Source organism: Anopheles nili, chromosome 3 (assembly GCF_943737925.1).
Source record: "Anopheles nili chromosome 3, idAnoNiliSN_F5_01, whole genome shotgun sequence".
Taxonomy (NCBI): Eukaryota; Metazoa; Arthropoda; class Insecta; order Diptera; family Culicidae; genus Anopheles; species Anopheles nili.
In genome coordinates, this window is record NC_071292.1 from 11,377,457 (window position 1) to 11,399,806 (window position 22,350).

At 50.0% G+C, this 22,350-nt stretch overlaps 1 protein-coding gene across 1 annotated transcript in view; it reads left to right on the forward strand.

Moving 5' to 3' along the window:
* The window catches only part of LOC128722730 (uncharacterized), a 93,947-nt gene extending 75,873 nt beyond the window's left edge, over window positions 1–18,074 (forward strand). The window contains exons 19-23 of the mRNA XM_053816409.1: window positions 4,252–4,646; window positions 12,517–12,649; window positions 16,208–16,346; window positions 16,411–17,043; window positions 17,461–18,074. Coding sequence (XP_053672384.1) covers window positions 4,252–4,646; window positions 12,517–12,649; window positions 16,208–16,346; window positions 16,411–17,043; window positions 17,461–18,074 — 1,914 coding nt within the window. The remainder of the gene's footprint in view (window positions 1–4,251; window positions 4,647–12,516; window positions 12,650–16,207; window positions 16,347–16,410; window positions 17,044–17,460) is intronic.
* The last annotated feature ends 4,276 nt before the right edge of the window (window positions 18,075–22,350 follow it).

The following is a 22,350-nucleotide window of genomic DNA, read 5'->3' on the forward strand; positions in this document are numbered from 1 at the left end:
AAAAAAAGCTACTATCAATTCCAACGCTAATCCGATAATAGTCCCAAAGCCGTGCAGAAATTAGCTTGCCATCGGCCGGGCGTGACGTCTTAATCTTTCCGATCTTAACGCAAACCATCCACCGTAATTCCGAGTCATCCCGTTTGTCCACTCACGTTCCAAGGATTCGCCGGTGATAAGACCATCAAAGCCACCTTTCACCCGTCCGTTTATGTACGAGCCGACTCCGTGACCTCTGCTATCTTGATCGTAACGGAAGGTGGCCCATATACGGGCCTACGGGGATAGTTGCGCCTACTGAAACGGTCGTCCGGTGGGCCCCTTGGGCGGATAATTAACCTTATTAAATATACCTTACCAACCGTGAAGACGTACTTGCTTTTACCCTCACGGACCACACCCAACCAGAGCCACCAGGATCAGGGCGTCCGTTAAGGGTGGTAGGATAAATAAATTGAAGCCTTCGCGCATACCTACGCAAGGGCTGGCACGTGGCTTGCATAAATGTGTTGGAGAGTCAATTACTGGATGGCTCCGGTCCCACCAAAATGGTCAATAAATCGATCGATCCCCGGGTACCGTTGACATGCTAAGCCGACCGTGACAACGTGCCCATGCTGACACATTAAATTGAACCTGGAGGGAAATTTAATATTCGCCTGCGAACGTCCGATTCGGCGCACGTACGCCTTTTGGTCGTGGAGGCAATGAATGACAATGGATGAGTTAGTTTGATGGAGTCGGGGAGCTGTGTGATGGAAAGCGCATGCAACGCGCTTAATCCTGGATGAAAGCGATACTGAAGATGCCGTAAAATTTATCGAGCTTTATCACCCGCAATTCGCTTACGCTGGGTGAGCATAATTTAATTTCCCTTACGCGTGCATTTTACTCGATGCTCTCAATCGAGCAGAGAAAGAGCAGTTATAGAACCCCACATGGAAAAGCGCAATTGCAGCTATTCCAAAAAGACGGCACACCCATCTGGTGAGAATGCATGCAACGAGTATGTGGCTTCCCTCGACTCGTAACAATCGTGCTCCGAAATCCGATGCTCCATTCCTCGAATAAGACACAATCACCACCCGTCCCCGGATGGTGTATGTGTTTGTGGTGCCTTTCGATAAGCCACCAAGGACGACCCACGCCACTTTCATATGCACATGCATCAAAAACCAATCGTCAACTTGTTCTGCGTCATTGAACCGGCGGCGGCACCGGCTGCTCGGTTGCGGTGGTTCATGCTCATATGCAAACCCTTCCCGACCCGCCCAATAAATTCCACTTAATTTATTATCCGAACTGGAACCGGCACCAATAGGGAGCGTGCTGGGGAACGAACGGAACGGTCCTTGGTCCATTTTCTCGACAACACACGAGGGTAAGCAGAAGAAAAGCCACTTCGCATCACAATAGGTTTGAAGATGCGCCAGTTGCCAGATGCTGCCACGAAACTGAACCGAACCAGGATCTCCACCCGGGGTCTCTCGGTGCACGGTGGATTAGAACGATGGTTGAAGATGGATAAAATTGCGACTGGAAAATTGCATACTTTTCTTAGCTTAATATTTATTAAAAAATTTCCGACTCACAATTTCCAGCCCGAAATGTCTTTTTTTTTTTGAATGAAAAACCCTGCTGCAAATGGATGCAAAATGCACCTATATCAAACGAATGGCCTGAGGGAGCCTTCGTGCGTCTGTTTAAGAGTTATTCCTTGTCACACGGGCGTGATCTTTGTACCGATATTTACTTCTGGTTCATTTTGGCGAATCTCGTTCCATTTTTCATCCCACGCGCTGCTTTGTTCTTTCAACCGTGCGTTCTAACGAGAAGCAAGAAAATAAAAACGACACAAGCTGCATTATGGGTGTTTATGCGCGCATCGCATTTCGCCCGCGTTCGCATCATGCCACCATTAAAACGGAACAACGGAAACCCGAGCCCGGCGAGCACGTTTGGGCGTTTTTACCACAATCAGTTGCCACCCGTTAGCTCCCGGTGGCCGCTTTCCCGCTTTGGCAGCACTTCTGGCCGCAGCTACTGGTGCCGGGGTTTTTATCATGATTCTTTCTTTCAGTGCTTTCCCTCCTCATTTTTCCAAAACGCGAACGTGCTTTCCCGACGGAACGACGCGCGCTCGCTCGTCACCCTGTGTCAGCGCTGGAATGCGAAGTCGCACATCTAAACGAAAGCATTTTTCTTTCCGATTTTGGTCTCGCTTCGAGGGAGAGCTGCGACATTCCGTCAGGATCCTATCCCGCCATCGTCGTCGTCGTCGTCCTTGCCTTCGTTCCCAGATGATCCTGGTTCGGGTCGTATCGCGCGTATTGCGACTGCTTTTGTGCAACGACTCTGAGGAACGACTTTTAGGGCAACGAATACCGTGGGGGCACGGATGCACCAGCTGACAAATATTGCTTATGAATTTTGGAACCTTCCCGTTTGTTGGCTTCTTATATATTTTTTTTCCTGTCCCCTATTTAGGGCACCGATTGTCGCTGGCACTGAATGAGACATAAAAAAGCAAACCCGGGGTCCGCCTGCAGCAAAAGCGTTCCAGCACGGGTCCGTTCAATGTCACAATTGTTTCGGTCGGAGGGGCGAACAATTTGTCGCAGTATAAATCGGACACAAACCCCCGAAGGGCTGGGATGGGGTTCGTTCCTGACATTATGGCACAGTTTATCACGTGATTATTTATGACTTTTTGAAAGAGCGTTTTTCTTTCCGGTGGGAGGCTTCATTGAGCGCGCCATTATCACTCAATCGCTCGTTCGCTCAATTTATATGTTAATTTGGAACGCAACCAAACCCGGTGTGATTTTCCTCCCCCCGGTGGTAGGCCCAACCGGCCATTACTATTTTTCTTGTTCCAATAATTTCTCCATTTTCACTCAATCCGAGCCATAAAACATTACCGCACCAAGGGCCAATGGCACCCCTTTCGGGGTTTTCCACCCAAGCGACCGCCAAGGGAAAGTTTTCCCATTTTTCAAAGCACCTTTCCCTGTGTGAAACTTTTCCCGTGCGTGCAACCGGCTACCGGCATGGGCCGGCTGGCCTACCAGCGTTCACCTAAAGATTCGCACCAGTTCGGTTAAAACGGCTCCAAATGAGGTTACAGGTGTATCCGGTTTCCGCTGGGCGAACTTGACGAATGTCAGTCAGCGTGGAGGGTGTGACGAACGCGACTGGCCAATAAATTTCATTTTCACTTGATTGATAACCAATTCCGAGAGCCGGCCGGCTCCCGAAGCCATGATACGGGACCGAGGGAAGTTTGGCGCTAACTTTCTAGCGACATTTCGATCGATTGCTTATTTGTTTTCGTCTCGAAATGGTCTTTGGGGGAAAAGTTATTTTAGCTCTCAACGAAACTGCTCTAATGAAGTGCATTTGAATGAGTTTATTGAAAGCTCAACCTTCGAATTGAAGCTCCTCAGACATTTGATTTAAGAATCCATTTAATATGCCATAATTTTGACCACACGATGAGAATTCATGGTTTCCGATAAACTCCCTACCATCACGACGGAGCCCTGCTTTCGTTCGTTCGTTTCGTCATGTTGTGGCTCAGATGCAATAACATCACTTCCGTTCATCGTTACCACAAAGACATGCATCAGTCAACGAATCACTTGCTCAAGACACGTCGTCGCCTTCACGGGCAAAGCTGCCGGCACATATATCTAGTGCTTAGTTTCCGCCACAAGACCACCGCGATGATACCCCCGGCAATGGAGTACATTTATCATGGCAAATTAATTGAGTGCCACCGTACGGGGTGTGGGAAGTTGCTAATTTGACATACCACGCCATTCCACCCCGACATCTATCGGACGTTGGTTCAATCTTGCTGGCACGCGCAGCCATGATGAAGGCTCCATCATTCGAAGTGCATCCGGGCGTCAAGGTGACGACTAATTGCGGCTAATGGTGACGCACGACGGTTACTAGACCATTGCCAGAGAAACTTCGCTTTTATACGAGCTCCTTCACACAGTTGCATCGTTCAGTGGGGCTTCGAGAAATAGAGGAAAAATACTACAACAATCAAAGAAGGCGAAAAGTACCATGATTCGCGTGAAAAAGAACGTTTGCCTCTGACAGCTGTAATAACGCACTTGAACGCACTCCATGCACCCCGGATTCTAAAGGACCCAATCCTGCAGACCTGTTCGATGCGCCATAAAACGATGCGTCCTTTCAAGTGCTTCGGTTTTCTGTTTTCTCCCACCTTACTTCCAGGAATGGTACGCCCTAGTGATGGCGCTGCTGTCCGGCTTTCTGCTGCTGAGCACCTCAACACTTGTCGCCATTACCGTGCTAGTGACGACGGAGCTACACGGTCCAAGTCGGAAGCTGGTCGCCGCCACCAACCTGGCCACCGGCATCTCGGGTAGCATCGGACTAAGCTGGTTCCTGCCGATCCTGTGCGCTACCTCGACTCCACTCGTCTACAACGTGATGCTGGAGTCACCAAAGCACTGGTGGCATGAGGCCGATTCGTTCGGATTCATGCTGTTCGTCGTCATCGAGGCACTGTTTGTCGCCCTGTTTGTGCTGCTTTTCCTTACGCTCATCAAGCGGCTGCTCTATCTGGCACGGAAACACGACAAGCACAACACCTCCATCCTGCGCAGGTAAGGCCGTTCGTTCTTTGACTCTTGGGATGCTCCGCTTCGAACTGCTTGAAATTCGATACACTCTGAAGGGTGGCTTGGTTTCAAGGATCCGCTTTCGGTATCTGCTACGTCGTTCAGATACACCGAAACGCTCGTCAGCGATGGCACCGTATTGCGTTTCGACATCACCGTTCGATTGGCGATCATAGATCGAAGGAACCACCAGAAACGGGACCATCTTCACGAGAGTTTACCAGCGTCGAGTGGTTCTCGTTTATGGCGTTTCTGTCCTGTTTTTTTTATCCTTCCATCCACGGGCTGGTCGTCATCTCAATTCCGTTCTGTTGGGATGATTTCCATGCTCCATGAGCGCGGAATATCGTTTCGCTAATGGGAAACACGCTCAACAAGATCGCATTCGAGCTGCAGCACGTTCGCGATGGTTGAGAAATTTCGAACCAATCCAGCTGCACTTACCATAATCAGCCAGCCGGGTAGAAGATATTTCCGTTCGTCCGGTGCGTTAGGTCAAACCATTTCATTCGATAAGACGGTCCATTTGAATTATTAACATCCGCTTGCATAACGCAACGGCACCATTAAAACGAGAGCCAAAATGGTAAGGACTTCAAAGCAAAAAACCGGCCCAACCCGAGCTGATCAAGGGAAGCTTTCTCGCATTACAAACATCGTGAAAGACGCACGTGGAAAACACCGCGAAAGAAAAAAGTTTTATCTACCTCGGGACGATGCAAAGGACCTCGAAAAATAAACCCCAATCGAATAAGTTATTTGCTTTGCCGTTCGGATAAAATCGGGCCCTGAGTTTTCCACCTTCTTTTGCGTCGTCTTTTTTCCGCTTCTTCTTAAATCGTCTGCAACCTATCTCCCACCAGGCATCCGTCGTTAAACAGTGTGCCCACCCACCAGGACGGCAGGCCCCCCAGGTTCCGGTTGCGGAACCTTAAAGTTAATCAGGATCCTATCGGTGTCTCGTGTCCCATGCAAATACCGTTCATCGATGCCGGCGATGCCTTTGGGGCACGTTTAACTCTTTAAGCAGATAATAACCGTCCACCGGGGAGATTTGCCAGTGCCATCTTCCCCGGGGAGCCAGCCTGCGGAAAGGTTCGAAGCTCGAAGTCCTGGCCATGAACTGGCCGGAAAAGCACCCGGGGACGTGTGGAGGTAGCAGGCGAAAAGAAATACCATCATCATCAAACCCTCGAGACAATGTTTGCGCGCTAGCTTGCCACCATCGGCAGTATTTGCTTCCAGGCCGGATCCGGACATCGTTTCCTTTCGGACCGCATCCGACCGGGCGCGCGTTTGTGATGGTGGAGGGTATTTATTAAATTTGTTTTCCATATGGACGACCGGACTGGATGGATTCCTCGATGGTCAACACCCGTTGCGGCACGTAATCGAAAGAGCGACGGTAAAGGACCTCCTTCTCCAGGGTGGAAACCCTCCCCGAGGGCCCGACACAGCAAGGCAGGCAGCGACCGGAAACAGAACCGGGAAAGCATCGTCGAAGGTCACCTCTCGCGTGGGATGGACATATTTGGAGATAAGAAGACACGAAGCACCCGCAGCGACGAATGAAAAAATGGGAAAACCTTTCCGATAATCTGATTACCGAGCAAAGGGCCCGAACTAATGCCCCAGCGAGCCAGGCGTACGAGAAAGCCGGCGATGAAATCATTCCTCTTGTCCTTTATTTTTTTTCTTCTCCTTTTTTCGGCACACAGACGCACACGCGATCCAAACCACGTACCCCGAATGCTCTCGACAAATCCCAAGCCTTGGGTGGATGTTTGTGCGATCAGCCGGTCCCCGGAGGCAATAACGCCTTCCACCTCGATCCTCGGATCCTTCCGGGTGAACTGACTTGTTGAGCTCCCGAACCATGGGTTCACCTTCTAGAGCGCAGCTTTTGGAGCCCGTTCGCTGGTCTCAGACAGCATCCGAGATGATTATATTGATATCACACATTTCCTCGCGGTTCATGGCGTTCGGAGAACACGCACGACATGGCTTTTCTCTCGCTTTTTCCTGTACGCATGAGCATATATTTATTTATGAACCTCAAAACCCGAATCCGAAGTGCGTGCGCTTTTTTCGGGGCATGGATCCACCCGCTAGACAATCGAAGCGGAAGGGCCCATAAGCGAGCGAAAGGATCGAGTGAAAAAAAATCCACTCCGGCAAAACGAACGTTACAACAATCAAGCCCAATTTCCCTGGGAAAAGCTCGCAGAGGTAGGATCAGCCATGTTCGACGCATGTGTGCGTAACGCTTTCCTCGGATCACACGGCCGAAAAGTGAAACAAATATACCTTTCCCAGCCCCTCACATGGTCAGGACATTGCGGGCTTTTCCGGGGCTCACCCATCGGTCGCCATTATCGTCAGCCGAAGTTGGACGTCGCGGAAATAGGCAACGAAGATGCGCACCGTAAGATTCCCGGAACGGGCCAAATCCGGATCGAACGCCATTACGCCGAACGCTACTCGCAATGCAAATCGACGGGCCAAATTGAATAAACGTCGTTATTTATGGTTATCTGCGGGAACGAGCCCGGCTTCTATGGCGCGTTCCGTTGTCAAGCGCTCGGCGAGTGCGGTATGATTTTTAAAATACCGTGCATTATGCTGATTATGCTCGCGTACAATCAATTCGATGGTCCTTCAGAGCTGAAACAGTTGGAGCATTCGTGAAAGGCCATTTAAGCGCTCTGGTTGACTCATTTTCATCAAATTTAGCACTCTTTCAATATTCGTTGAAAAAAAGGAAGGCAACATTTTGTTCAATTTGAGCTTCATTTGTGGCGATAGTAATATTTTCATTCATAAAAACCTTAAAACTTTAAGGTACATTTGAAATAATCATAAACAACGTTCACATTGATTCTGAGATCTTCGTTCCGCAAACGCACAAATTTCATTACGAAAAAAAGCCATCCCTATCGCATGATCAAACATCATCATTCCTCACGGAAGGGACTTCCGGAAATTACCCAAACGCACCCATAGTCCCATTTTCCGGTAGAATTTTCCGCTCAATTGAGCAACAAACCACCGTAAAGACGTCCGGTATTTTTTCCGAACCCAAAGGTCACAAACGAAACAAATGCGAAAGTGGAGGTAAAGAAAAACACGCACATCACTTTCAACCGGCACACACACACATTACGAAACAAACCGGCTCAAAACCGAGTACTAGGGCAGAAAATAAAGTTTAATTTGTTGCACGGTTTTCTCGCACCCAAGCGCACCGATCCAGTGGCTGGTTGGTGGATTTCGTGGTACTTTTTCTTCCAGCATGAGCTGCGCCACACCAATATGGCATCTTCAAAGGTTTCGGTCTTTCACGTGCGCAAACTTTTGTTCCTTCCGCGTTGTCGTGTCGGTCACGGATCGTCCGGATGGCCATTTTCCACCGGCGGTACACACTCACTGGAGGGTTCACCGGGGTAAGGGTTTCCTTCCAACTTCCAACCCTTTTTTTAGTGCTCCTTTTTGCAACAAAATTTTCTCAGCCAGTTCGTTGAACTTGCTAGCGACTTGAACGAAAGTCTTTCCTTGACACTTCGATACAGAGTCTCGCTTCCCGGGTGGCAGTGTATTCTTGGAAGGAACCAAGGACAAACCAAGGCAAGAAGTTTTGCCCCCAAAAGTACGCACCCCGTCGCCTGGTTCCCTCCCAAAAAAAAAAGGAATGTTCAAACTTTCGATCGCAGCCAAAAGACTTGCGAAACAAACACCAGCGGTGGTGGAGCTGACGGGCGCATTTTCCTGACCGTTTCGCCATTCAACAGCATGCCAAGCGCATTGTTATTCGCCACTGCACTTCTTTGGCATTTATTTTATTTCGTTCCTTGCGCTTCGTTACCTTCGTTAGTGCGATTGCAATCGAGCATGAGGATGGAAAAGGACAATGGCCGCGTGGATGGAGCACCATTTCCCGAAAGCCTTTCCACTTACGGCGTTCCACGTAACACGTACCAAAGGCCACTGCATCGGTGCGGCACACACCGAAACCGGCCAGACGATACCCGAACCCCATTAAAATCATTCGCCACTGAATAAACGAACGGATAAGGGACGATCTGCCCATACAAGCAGCGGGCTCCGGTTGGGGCACAAAGCCAGATAAATCCTTTCCTTATCCGGTCGTCCAGGCGCTCGCACTCGCCAGCAGACACTTGAACCGTCGGAGACCAACGTGAGATGCCCGTACGGGACGGGCTCGAGTCCTAACGAGACCAACGTTGGACGTTGGAAGTTTTCTTTCACGACAGGCGCACGGCAACCTCGATTTTGGAAAGCTCCAAAACCTCTCCTGGCCCAGCCGTAGGAGACACAATTTTAATGCCGTCCCCGGACTCGGACGTGGCGTGAACGAAACAGGCTCCGGCATTAGAGCCAAGAAGCGAAACGTAACAACACTGGAATGCTCCGCAGGATGTAAACGATTTCCATTCCATCATGCAGATAAGGCGAGATTTACGACAGGCCCATTGGCTCGGGATTTGGTGTTCTCCCCCTAAAATCACCCCAAATTGTTCGTTTCCGGGGCTCCGTCTCGTTACACAGAGCGAGGCATTTGACACCAAAACCGGGAGGGCAAACCGAGAGCCCCCCGGGCAAGCAAAAGTAAACGGAAAACGATTGATTTTAATGATCGTTGATGTGCGCTGATACCTCCTAATGATGCTCGCCGTGATTGACGCGCGTTTGGGTGGGCGTTTATTTATGTCAATACATCATCCGCCTCGCGCGGTTGTTAAAAGCCGACCAAAGCGCTGTGGCTTTGGCTTTGTCCCGAGGAGGGAACGATGCTTTCGCTTTCGTGGTGGAAACAAATCGTTCGCTCGTTAAGATCGACAGGACCACACCGAGCACGGCGTAATTGTGCAATCTATTACAATCTCCGTTACAATGCAATCATCTAATTCCATTTGCAAACCACACAGAGGCAAACCAGCGTCCGGGCGAACGATTGGCCTCGCACCGCAAGGTTCCGGAAATGGCTACCATTCCTGTGTACCTGATCTTAAAATCATCTAACCAAACGAAGCTCCATACTTCGGAGCAGCTCCAGTGCCATGCTATCGGAATGAGCATTCCGGCTCGACTTTCTTTCTACCTACTTCAGTGTTTTTGTGTGGTTTCGAGATCATGTCTGGGTAAATACACGTGGTGAAGCTACCGGCCACATCCCAGACGTCCTGAAAACCAACTCCAGGTCAAACGATGATGCATCGAGTGTACTCTTTTTTTCCCTACCTCTTTTCCTACATTTCTTCCTGACGAAAGGAATCCAGGCATTTGCCCACAAACAGCCCATCGTCCCCTGGGGTGGTACACAAGCAACCCTCAATCCTCCCCAATAACAACCCTCACAACAGGCACACGCTCACCTTGACGAGTGAAGGTGCACTCGTACACGTTCGATTTTATTTGATTTGGGAACGAGTCGACCTCCCAAAGCGCACCCCCCCAGGAGGGTGGGTAAAATATCTGCCAGCAGGACAATAATAATCATGATGTACTGTTGAAGGCACGTGGGCAAAGAATTCTGGAATGGCCGCCACGACCCGGTTCGCACGGTTCGAGGATAATGGAAAAATATTTGATCTCTTTCGGCATGGCGTGTGGAGCTTCCGGGATTCCAACCATATCCCATGTCGGGCTACACACAAACCCTTATTAAAGGAGCACCGGTCAAAGTTTTTCAATATTCCAATCCATACTGATTACACCACCACCACACAGTGGCAGCCAAGCAAGATCTATTGATTTTAAAGTTTTGTCCTTCATCAATAAATCAAACTAAGATGCACTGCTGCCGGTAATAGTGCCGCCAAGTTCCGGATGGATTCGGTGCCATGTGCGCTTTAGGATCAGTCCCTAGTTTGTTTTCATTGTTTCAACCTTCTCTGCTCTCGTTGGTATGTGCGCCATTGTAAAACCAAAACTTTCATCCATCGGTGCCCGACTTTGTAAACGCATGCCGAAACAACATTACACACCGTGGAGTTTGACTGTATTTACACTGAACCCTGCACCCTTCTGTAGCACACAAACTTTAAAGATGGCCGCGTGTAAAGTTTGCGCTTTTATAACGCCCATCGGGGAAAAAGGGCGAGTGTCGATACCTCGCATTGGTTCCGGATCATTCGGGGTGGAAAACTTTCTCCCATGGTGTAGATGGATTGGCTTGTAACATTGTAACAATTTTTGTAAGGCACGTAAAAGCCTGATTACGTCTATAAAAATTCGCGCAAGAGATCAATTTGATCATCAGTTTTATCAACTAAAAACACTGCCGTTCTGTATCCTCTATCAAACATCATCAGGAACAAACTTTGTTGCAAATTAGCTGGTGTAACAAACTCCTGCGAGTGAATTACCTGATACTTTTACAATTCTCAAAGCGACATAAACCTTTGACCCTGTTTCCTCGTTTTCTAGTTAAAAATCGAACCAATGCAAATGGCTTTCCCGGAAGAGAGTCCATCGCTCTGATTAAAGCGCCAGTTTTCCTGCTCTCGCTCTTCCGTTTCAACGTAAATTAGTCCCTTGGGGGATCCAAAGCTCATTACTTATCGGTGGACAAGATGGTTTCTCTCTTTTTTCCGTCTTTTCCTCTGCTGCTATTTTTTTCATCAATCGGAAAATCATTCCTTCCACCCACGGCAAACAACCAGCCCTCTGTCCTTTCGTCACGCGCTAAATCAGCAAATTTGGCTGCTTAAAATTCAATCGAACCAAAATTGAAACTATCTCCACGTGCCGACCGGGCGGCGTGGGAACGAACCAAAAACCGATCCTAAACACATGCTCCTGTATCGTTCCGGTGGACTTTGTCATTTCCTCGTTTGATGTCTTGCTCTCCCTTCGTTCGAGTGTGACGGAATGGCTTCATCATCATCATCATCGGCCTCGTTTCTCTCTCGCCATCGCCATCGTCCTCTCGTTGGAGGAATCGATACCGCGGCTCAGACACAAAATGGTGACGATCTGCCATGGGGGGTGCTCGAAATCTGTGCCCAATTTGTTTCACATTCCCCTCGTCCGTTACGGTCTCCGGCCTTTCGCTGAAGTCCTGCCGCAGGCCGTACGGTTTGCCGGTGCTTGTTTTCTTGTTGAGGGTGTACTCTTCCTCTTACTATCCATCCGGTACGACCAGTTTTCCTCGAGCACTGGTCGGACATGATCCGTTTCGCTTTGGATGTGGTAATTTAACCCCACCGGGCAACCATCCCGTGGCACACCCGTGCCAAAAATTGGGACTTGTCTTCTCCCACTCAAAGGGTGCAGAAAAGGAAAATGTGCTGCTAAAGGAAATTGTTTTTCCCCGCCGATAGTCCACCATGGTAAGGAGGCAGACCGGTAAAAAGCTAACCCACGAAACGAATCGAGTGCCTACTCACTGCCTTTTCCTGCTCACGACATTCCGAGGAACCTTTCCCGGCAAGTGTCAATCGGATAGCACCTGCTCCTGCTCATGCTCGGGTGGAACCGATCCCGGGAATGCACCTTCTTCACGCCAAGCGAATTTTTCTTCCTGAAATAAAAACGAAAACAAAAAAGAAAGCAACCGTTACCGTTTGGGATGCTCAAATAAACATTTCGGGACGACTAGGTACGTGCCCACGTGCACGAGAGATCGCATCCTGCGAGGACGTCTAGCACCGGGAGCAGCATCATCATCCAGGGATTTTTCCTGGCACTTGTCAGGAGCTCGGTCTACACTTTTATCGCGAAAATCACACTTACGATTATGGATTCCACACCCGCGAGCTCGTTTCCCTTCTAATATGGCCGCATTTTTTTTGTCTTCACTCACGCGATCTTTCTGTTTGCTTCCTTCCGCCAGGATCCGACTGCTGTACCGAACGGGGTTGCTGTTCGTGTCGAACGTCCTCTGCCACACGTTCTACCTGGTGTACGTCAACACCGACGGTTTGACGTCGGGCGGCTATCTCTTCAGCGGGAACAGCATAGCACTGGTAAGTAGGAGCAGTAGTCGGATAATCGAATTACCCGCGGTTGGCTTCGTTTCCGGCATTCCGCACGAAACACAGCATCCGTGGAATGCACAACGGGGATGCTGCCAAAGACGAGCTGCAGCCGTACCCAGAGCCTACTGAGGCCGGGAAATGTTTATTCACGAAAGCATTCCATCCCCAGTCAAGTGTACCGTGGTAAATGGTTTGTGGTGAAATGAGATTTGTTTAAACGAAGTAGGCTAGGCGGAGACCACGGGGCTGCTCGGAGATTATTTAATATTGATAGTTGCATTTCGCGCGGTATTTGCGCGTTTGAAAACGAACCACACAAACAAGCGGATAAATGCAGCACGATATTGCCATGCATAATTGACCGGTTCAATCATATCTCCTGCGATCGTGCACTGCGCCACTGGCCATAAGATTTCGCTTATCACACATACGAACACTCGAACACTAAAACCCATTCACATTAGATCGTGCGATTGTAGGCGCGGGTCAATGCCGGATCCAGAACGGAAGCAGCACAAGGCAATCAGGCAAATTATGAATTATTCACCTCTCCTGTTGATTTCCCTACTCGGTCGGAAAAACGCCTGTTTCCGGTCCGGCCACCTGTGTATGTTTTCCTACCCCACGCCAATTCGCCGTAGCCTGCGCGATGGAAAATTCATACCAACCCCCCCGTTGGTCCCGGGGGACAAGTTTTCCGGCAACGCGCCCAAAGTCCATCTATACTTTAGCGCAACAGCGGGTCGGTTTGCCAAGGGCGCTGGGTCTTCAACGATGAAGAGCGAGAAAGAAAAAGATGTAGAGAGAGAGAGAATAAAGCTCATCTTTCCGTTCTTCCACGATCGCTTTTTTGTTCGTCTAACCAACTTTACAAAACGAATGGAAATCCCTTCAACTTTGAGCGCGACAACCCGGGGTTTGCCGGTAGAATATTCGATTTGTGGTCCACTGTGTTTTCCCAGCACACTGATAGCAAGCCTGCCATCGTCCTTCGACATAGGAAGCTGCACAAGGAAAGGTGAAAGAGAGAGGCGAAGGAACTGTATCCCGTGCCAGCAATTCGTGAACCAATCCGCGCCCAAAGCAGCCAAAGAAATCGGCACTCAAAGGCTAGGGCAAACAAATACTATTCCACCATTTTGTTTGTCTTTTTTTTTGCCTCTCTGGAGAAAATGGTAAAACGACTACGAAGCGAAAACACACCGAGCACTTGCAACCGATTGTTGGGACCATCGAAAAATCGGTTCCCACTTCGTTACTCAAGGCGCCGGGGACACCAAGGACATGCAAGAGATCAACTAGGGACGAGGGAAATTCCATTTCAACAATCGATCCGGGACGGCTTGTTTTTTCCTACTCCCGGTCCTGGGACACATAACAATCAGCGTCGTGCTGCTATCGTGGGGTCTCGTGTGTATGTGTGTGTGTGGGTGGGACTTGCCTGGTACTATTTTCTTTCTTTTTTGTTGTTGCTCCTGTGGCGATAGGGAATCTCTTCTCAACCAGTTGCAAGCAGAAGCTTACCGTCGGTGGCGTCTAAGTACATGGTGCTGCCAGGACCATCCGTGCCGGGCGTTGTCGAGGCTGAAAGGACCGTTTTCGGAAATCCCTGCCCCATTGCCACCCGGGAGATTCCAAAGCTCTTGCTCAACACCCACCTCTAAAGCCCTGTTCTGTACATAAAAAAAGGTAAACCCGTACTTTTTTTTAGACAGCTAGTGCGGAAGTGTGAGTGTGTTTGTTTTTTTTTAATCGATTTCCTCCCTCACCACGAGAAAGTAGAACCCGTGCTTTTCACGGGTCGGTTGAGCTGTTACCGTAAAAAGGATATTACCAGCGACCGGTGGTTGCACGTGCAGTTACCATTCGCTGGGCCATTGCAACGATCGTCTGCCACGCTGCGGACCAAGCGATGGAAAATCAAGTGCCATTTGCACATGATCGGAGCGCCATAGGGTGGACGTCGTTTTTTTAAAGCGATGGAAAGATGCTTCATGGCACTTCATCGACTTGGAGGAAGTTGTTTTAAAGTCAGGTTTTTTTTTGTGGAGATTATTTGTGAATTTTATGGCAGAAGAACCTGTTCTAAACGCAAGTAAACACATCTAGAATATGTCCAGAGCGCAAATGATGTGCCGTAATGGAATTCCTTCATGACATTTCGCTGAAAAGATGCTCATTAATTATGTCCACTAATGCGCAAAACCCGTACCATAGCGTTCTCATTATGCGTGTGCTGTTAATTTTGAGCTGAAATTCGACCACCTCGACCTTTCCCACCCCATGCACACGTGGGCAGTCACGCGAGGTTCAGAAAAATACGCAAATCACAATTAAACGATGAACGCGTAATGCAATATGCTGCCCATTACGTCGTCCCGTTCGATTGCGTGTGACCGGCCCAAAACCCCCCAAAGGCCCTTATTTTGCAACCAACAAGGCGAAACCACCATTAATGAGCCCGTTGACGCGAATCTCTCATTTCCTGCGATGCCGATAGGCGTCCGGATTTAGGCACCGGCTCCCAACGCCCACGCGGGCATGATCCCACATGCATAATGAGCGTCACCGATGCCACCGGTTAATGACTTCATTTGCGCTCGCATCGGTGACCGGACGAGCCAAACTGTCCACAGGATCAGCGCCTTCCAGTGCTTTCCCCGGAGGGCACTGGCGCTACAACAACAGCAACAACAGTAGCGAACCGGCGGATCGGCAGCGCAAGCGAACGCCATTAATTGAGTCGTGCCACGGTTACATTTCCAATCAGATCGGGCCGGCGAACGGTGAACGTGGTGAAAGAAATCGGTCCACCGCAAGGAAAAACAAAGCCCAGATCCTGTTCGTACTCGTGCCATATGCTTTTGGCCAGTGAAGCAGGCAGGTCACATGCAAAAAAAAACCCTCAGAACCACCCCCGAAACAAGACCAGGACCAGGATGGCGCTCATCCTGGGTCCGTCATCGCGCGCTCGTACGTGACAACGTGACATTCGCCGAGTGGGCGATGAAGGACCCTGCGGCCGAACGTTCGATGAACAAACGAAACCAACCCCCAGCCTGTTGGAACGTAATATCCGCCCTGTGTAATGCTGCTCGGTGTTCAGGTCCCGGATATGATTGGCCGGTCATCTCCCACAGCGATCGCTTCTCTCGAAGCTTGCCCGCGCCAATTAGTTGGCGCCACATCGAGCTCGAGGGTGGAGATTCGGTACGGGGAGGGGGGGGGGAACATCCGGGCCAACTAATTGGAAATGCATGACTCGAAACGAGGGATTGATTCGTTCGGAAGCTCGAGGAAGCAAGCGTCGAGTGTCCAACATTTCGCGCCCGGCAATCGCTGACCACAGAGCAAAGTTTTAATAAACCCATCGTGTGAGACCCTCGTGGAGCAGGAGATGGGAGGGAGGGGGGGGGTGGGGAGGGAGAATTTTCTGAGTTCGGCAATTCATGGGCAAGAGGAACACCAGCCAGTCAATGGAAAAGCATCACCATCAATTCGTTGTCGTTAATTTTGTACGATCTGTTTCACACGCCCCCCCGACAGGGTTTTTGCATACTGTTCAGCTTCGTGGTGAAGGCGGAACTGAAGCAGGACACAACCGAGTCGACCAGCAGCAAATCGAGCACCAAAAACAGCCTGGACGACAACTTTTGCTCGGGATCAATCAATAGTCCGTTAAGTTGTAAGTATAACCGCACTGGCCCCGTTTAACGCTCTCACGAGTTCCTTCCCGATTGCCGTTTCAGTTTATACAAATCAGGAACTAGATAAGGATAACGAATGCCTACCGGGAGCCGGCAAGACAACGAAGATTCCTCTGACAATACTTTCCTCGCAGCAACCGCCGGGTCAACCGTCACAGCAACCCTCTCAGCAGTCGCAACAACAGCAACAGCAACAGCAGCAACAAACGGCACCTCACATCACCACCATCGAGCCGTGTTTACACGTCGATCTGGAGGGCCACAGTATGGACACGTTCCTTGGTGCCACCACGGGTGGGTTGTGCAACTACGCAACCGTGGCCGCACCATCATACGGTGGTACCGCGTGTTACGATCTCGCCGGTAGCCTTTTACTTCCACCGGGTGGACCGGCCAGTGTTCCGGGCACTGCGCTTATTACGATCGAGACGAGTCCGGGCATGATGCTGACCGGTTCGGGGACCAATGCCGGGTCAAACGCGGGCAGTGTTAGCATCGAGTGGCATCAGCAACAGCAGCAGCAGCAGCAGCAACAGCAGCAACATTCGCACGCATGTGGTCATCGGCCGGAACCGCTACCGGCTACTGTGAGCTTCCTGCCGACGATCCCAAGCGCGGATGCGGGCGATTTCGTGGGACTGGGCTCGTTGGACATCCTGAAGGGCGTTGGGCAAGGTAAACGTTCATTTATTAAGCGCTAAGGGGAACACACAAAGGACGAGCGGGTCAATATACGCACAATTTCACGTGATAGCAGGAAGTTAATTAAACACCCTCCACCGTGGTGCTGATAGGATGGTGATGATGAATGCACACTTTCGTGGTACAGAAAGAGAGAGAGAGAGAGAGAGCGAGAAAAAAAGAGTGTACTCCCAAGGACGACCGCCATTTTACGATTGCGGAGTTTCGTCAGCGTCACACAAAGTAATACTCCCAATGGGGCCTTCGGCTACAACAGAAGAAACGCCACTTTCACAAATCACCCACTGATAACCGTCTCACTTTTATCGCTCCCGGCCACTTACCGAAGCATGCAAACTTCTGCTTTCTTACCGCTGTCCCCTTTTTTTTGCCCTCCCCCCCTATCAACAGACAGCATCCTTGGCATACGCGGCAAAGCGCTCGAAGCACCCGACGGCAAGAAGGTAGTTACCGTAATCGAATCATCCGGCCAGCTGCCACCGGCGAACTCAACGGCCACCCTGTCCCGGTTGGGGAAAGCAATCATGGCACCACCGTCGACGTCAACGACGACGCCACCAGCAACAACCACGACGTCGATGCTCCCGTACTACTCCGAGCAACCTTCGACGACGGCATCCGTGGGTTCTTCTGGGTCGGGTTGTTCCACAGGGACACCTCACCACCAAAAGCCGGTTCCCGCTGGCCAACCCGGTTCGATGCCACCGATCATCACCGTCACAGCAACGGACGACCCGGGACGCATCGATGGCATGCTGGATCGCATCTCGCACGATCTCGACTACCTGCTGAATCGTACCGGCGACATCGGAACCTCATCCGGTGCCGTTTCGTCCTCGGTGGTGCCGATCCAGCTACGACCAACGACGGGTCCTGCGACGGGAGCAACGGCAGGCGTGCCACCACCACCACCACCACCGGGTGCGATCAGCGCCCCACCGATGGCACCGTGCCACAGTGTTCACGAAGTAATTATCGAAGAGTCTGAAGAAGTAGATAGCTAAATATGGTGAGATGCTCCACCGGCAGGTGGGTCGTCGTTTCGTTCGCGGGGAGGTTAAATATTCGCGCTCGAGATGTGATTCGACATTTTACCCCAATCGCTGGTGGGTCCCTGTGGGACGTGAGTGGGTCCTTTTTCGGTTAATGGGCAAATTATTATTTGTGCACTCCCCCCCCCCCCCCCCTCAAACGGGCTATCTCAGCATCCCGTTACACCAGGCGCACGTTCCATTTCATTCAATAATCATTCTCATCATCTCCGCATTACGCGAAGCGCGCGTATCCTGGGATATATTGACATGCTCATCGTTCGCCGAAACGGAACGGATGGCTTCATTATCGTGCTCTTCGGTGAGCTCGAAGACGGGGCGGTCGCGTGGGGTCATGCAATTAGCGATAATGTAATAAGACCAACTTCTGCACCGACCGAATGGTGGGTGGGGAGCTTTCAAGCCTTCTTATCGCGTTCCGCAGCATCGCATGACGTAGCCATTTTCCGCTTATATCACATTCACCGGATGCCGACCGGTATCTTCCCGGAAGCGCTTCCTATCCTGTTATAGCCCAGAAGCGTGCTAATTGATCGGATTTTTCTTATATCACGCTCGGCATCGTCATCCGTCTGGTTGCGTCGTCCCGCGTGCAGGATTTTCTTTCTCCCCCGGGAGCATGACACGGGATGGGGACGATTTCTCAAGATTTTCCGCCGATAGTATCAGGTTATGGTTTGGGCTTTTCTGCCAGCCAAAGAGCAGCGCAGCCTGCTTGGATCGAGCCCACTCGCCCACGTCACCTGTCAGTGGCAGCTAGTACACGCAGATGCTGTCAGATGCTGTCACTGCCATGGTACTACTACTTCGTGCACTATTTTCCTAACTCGATTCGACTTTATCTTGTCATGGGCGCGTCCACGAAACGGAAACCTACACGCAAGCGTCACAGAAGGCGGAACAACCTCACATGGTGACCCACACATGGCTAATAAATCTTTCGCCGCCATCTTGCGAACCCACGGGCGAACCGCCAGCGAAGATAAAACCCCCTACGATAGCTAAAAATGATACGCGAACCTCACTGCTTAGACACAATGGTCGAGAACAGTTACGTTAATACGTTCCAAGGAAAGAAAATGAGGCGCAATTTAGCCCAGGAACGGAAAAGCCACCCTCTACATAAAGGCGCTAGTAGGGCATTAGAACGATGGAGCCGCGTTCTGTAAATAGGTAGCTCGTGGTGTTGTACATACTTAGTGAAAATTCTACTCAATCCGCACAATGAAACTGACCACATTTTCACCACAAACACACACACACACACACACACACACACTGTCACGTTTAGCACTGCGCCCATTGCCCGGTTTCCCGTCCGGGTGTAGCGGACGGTTCTCCAAAGGCTGATCGACACTTTTTTGTACATAGCGACATTCATCCGAGCAACGGGCGCCCCTTTAACACTGGCAAAAACAAAAACCAAACCTCCCAGACACGCAAGTTATTTGTTTGCGCTCGTTTGTTGACTACTCTTGCAGCATGCACTGCGGAAAAACTGCAAAAGAAAAGCTGCTCCATATCCTCGCCCGAGTTCTGGGTAGGGACGGACTGTTGTTTTGTTTTTTCGTTCGTTCTACTGTGTGTACCGTTAATACGTAAGGTAAGAAATTTAAAACACAACATTGTAAACGAAACAGAGAGGTCCGTCGGGCAGGCAAACGTAAAAGAAATGTTCAATTTCCATCCGGCATCGGGCCGTGGAGGTGCGAAAGTTTCACATCCGCAACACACATTAAAACAAACTATGTGAAAGTTTGGGAAATTGTGTCCAAAGACAAACGAAAAAGAAAAAAGTAAACACTCTTTCCCCCCTCCCTGCTCTGGCCCGAAAAGGTGGTTCCACCCGCCCCAAAACACATGTATGCAGCGGGATGCAAAAGGCGGCGGAAAATTCCCTTTTGAACGCGCTATCGCAAATGGTCGCACCAGAACTGTGAGTGAGAATACGAGACGAGAAGCGGCAGGACGGGGAGCAGGAATCGCGTCTCGCCCTGCCTAGAGGTGGCCGGTGTAGCTAGCACTCGGTTAGGGAGTTTTAGTTTCCATGTACAGAGCGATTAAACGCGAAGACGCAATGCCCCGTGCGGTACAAGGGATGAAATGTACGCCACCGTGCCCCGCACGGGGATGAAAATAATTAAAAAACTTCGTTTGATTTTCCTAAACCACCCCGGTGTTGGCTTTTCGCGGTGCGTCTGGGTGCAGGTAAGTGTACCGTGAAAGAAAAAAGGTCCCCGAAATACGCGAACCCGAGGAAAGAAATTAAATTCCCACCCGAATGTAGCGTGTCTGCGATATTGCTAAACATACGTACCGCGACTACCGCATGTTCAACAGTTCCGCCCGAAAGCTGCACGCCAACGCACTGGAAATGTTCTAATAATTTTCTTCCCATCTCGAAAAAAGCTCTCCACTGGCTCAAGTGGAGTTCTGTTCGGCTCGTTCTGCTTCCAAGCCCGGTGAATGATTTACGGCGCAAAGTAATCAAATCGTAGCAGGCTTCCGCTCTTCTTGCGTCAGGAAAACTTTTCGCAAACCGTTTGTTTTTTTGCTGTCCGCCTTTAGTTCTGTTTCTTTTGTTTATTTTACGCGTACAATTGCGTTACGAAACGGCCCGAATCTTTACTTGAAGCGGAGAAAATGTACCATCGGAGGGTAATAAGCGATATAAAATACGCAATTTCTTAAAGGACGCGCGGTTAAAATTTGATTCTCGGCTGCTCTTCGTGACTGGGTGAAAGTAATAACCGAAGTATCAAATCCTGCGGTAAGTATTCAAAAAAGGCGAATGCCCCCAAGCTGTACTACAAGAAATAAACTCATACCTATGAGCTCGAAAGGGCACGTAGCCACATCGCCGGAGCGCTTTCCCTCGTCAATTCTCAAGGACGCCTTGCTACTCCGAGTTTCGCATCCGCTTTTCATTGCTGATGCGGCTAATTTCGCAAATGACTGCAAATCTGTGCTTAAGTGATAGCGAGAACAAAACTTTACGCGCCACGCAAAAGACCGGGGGAAAGCAAAAGCTCTGGCCGAGGCACGAACGTACGGTTGGGATGCAGCGGGGACCGCATTTTCACGCTCACACATTTCACGCACGTTTATCCGACGAGCACGCGGTGACGGACGAAAGTGGCCGTGCCCGGCGTTCCTTAACATGCGAAACCGGCGTTCGTCTTTTAAAAAAAACCGACACCACGCTACGTGCATAGCAAGCGGAATGTTCTGGAACGCTGCGGTAACCGACGACCGTCGCCAGGACCAAACTTTACTGCTCATTTTGTGTGGCTCGTGCAGCAGCGGTAGGAGCTTTTTATTTGTTTTAATCTCTTAAGTGTATCCGGTAGCTACGGGTTTTCCCGGCTGGTTCGAAGATTGACTAACGCTGCAATGAGGCGAAAAAGGAATCCCCCCAGTGGGAACTGCATAATGCTTTTTTTTCGAGACAAAGGTCCCTGCCGTGCTGGTCGAAATCATCGCCGTGTTTCGCACGCGTCCTTTGGTTCTCCACGCATGATGGATATAAATTTAAAAGTCAACTAAACCGGCTCATCCTCACCCTCACCGAAAAAGGACGATATCTCTGCACACCGGCTAGAGGGGCGCTTCATTATTTGCTTAATGGGTGCGGTTACGTTTGCATTTGCTAGCCGCCGCTGTGCTCAAGAAACATGCAGACAGCGTGGCGAAAGCCCATGTGTGCTCATTAGAATTTCAAAACCGTGCGCGCGTATGTCGCGGACATTTTGAATCTGTGTACGGATAAATCGTCAACTCGGAAGGTGTTTTGAGACAGTTATCTACCAACGCGACGTTTCTTTCTTACGAACAAAAGATCCACACAAAACCGCCATAGGCATTTAGCTAGTTACACTTATTATTATTGTAAATGTTTTAAAACCCATAAGTTTTTCATCATACATAGAGGCATTGATATGGGGCCGAATCTTGGAATAGATAAGCAAATAGGCATGAAATAAACAAGCGCTGAGAAACGAGCTCCACGGGCAATTACAATACAGGCAGCTGGGTGATTTTACAAGACAAAAACATAAAAATAAACCAGACATATATAAAAACGGATAATCAATTGAACGTTCCTCCTTTCGTGATAGTTATCCCCATCCTTTCTCCCTCCCTTGAATCTTTTCCCAACGATGATAATTACTTTAAACGCAATTGCGGCATATCATGATGGCAAAGATGATGATTGGAAACGCTCGCA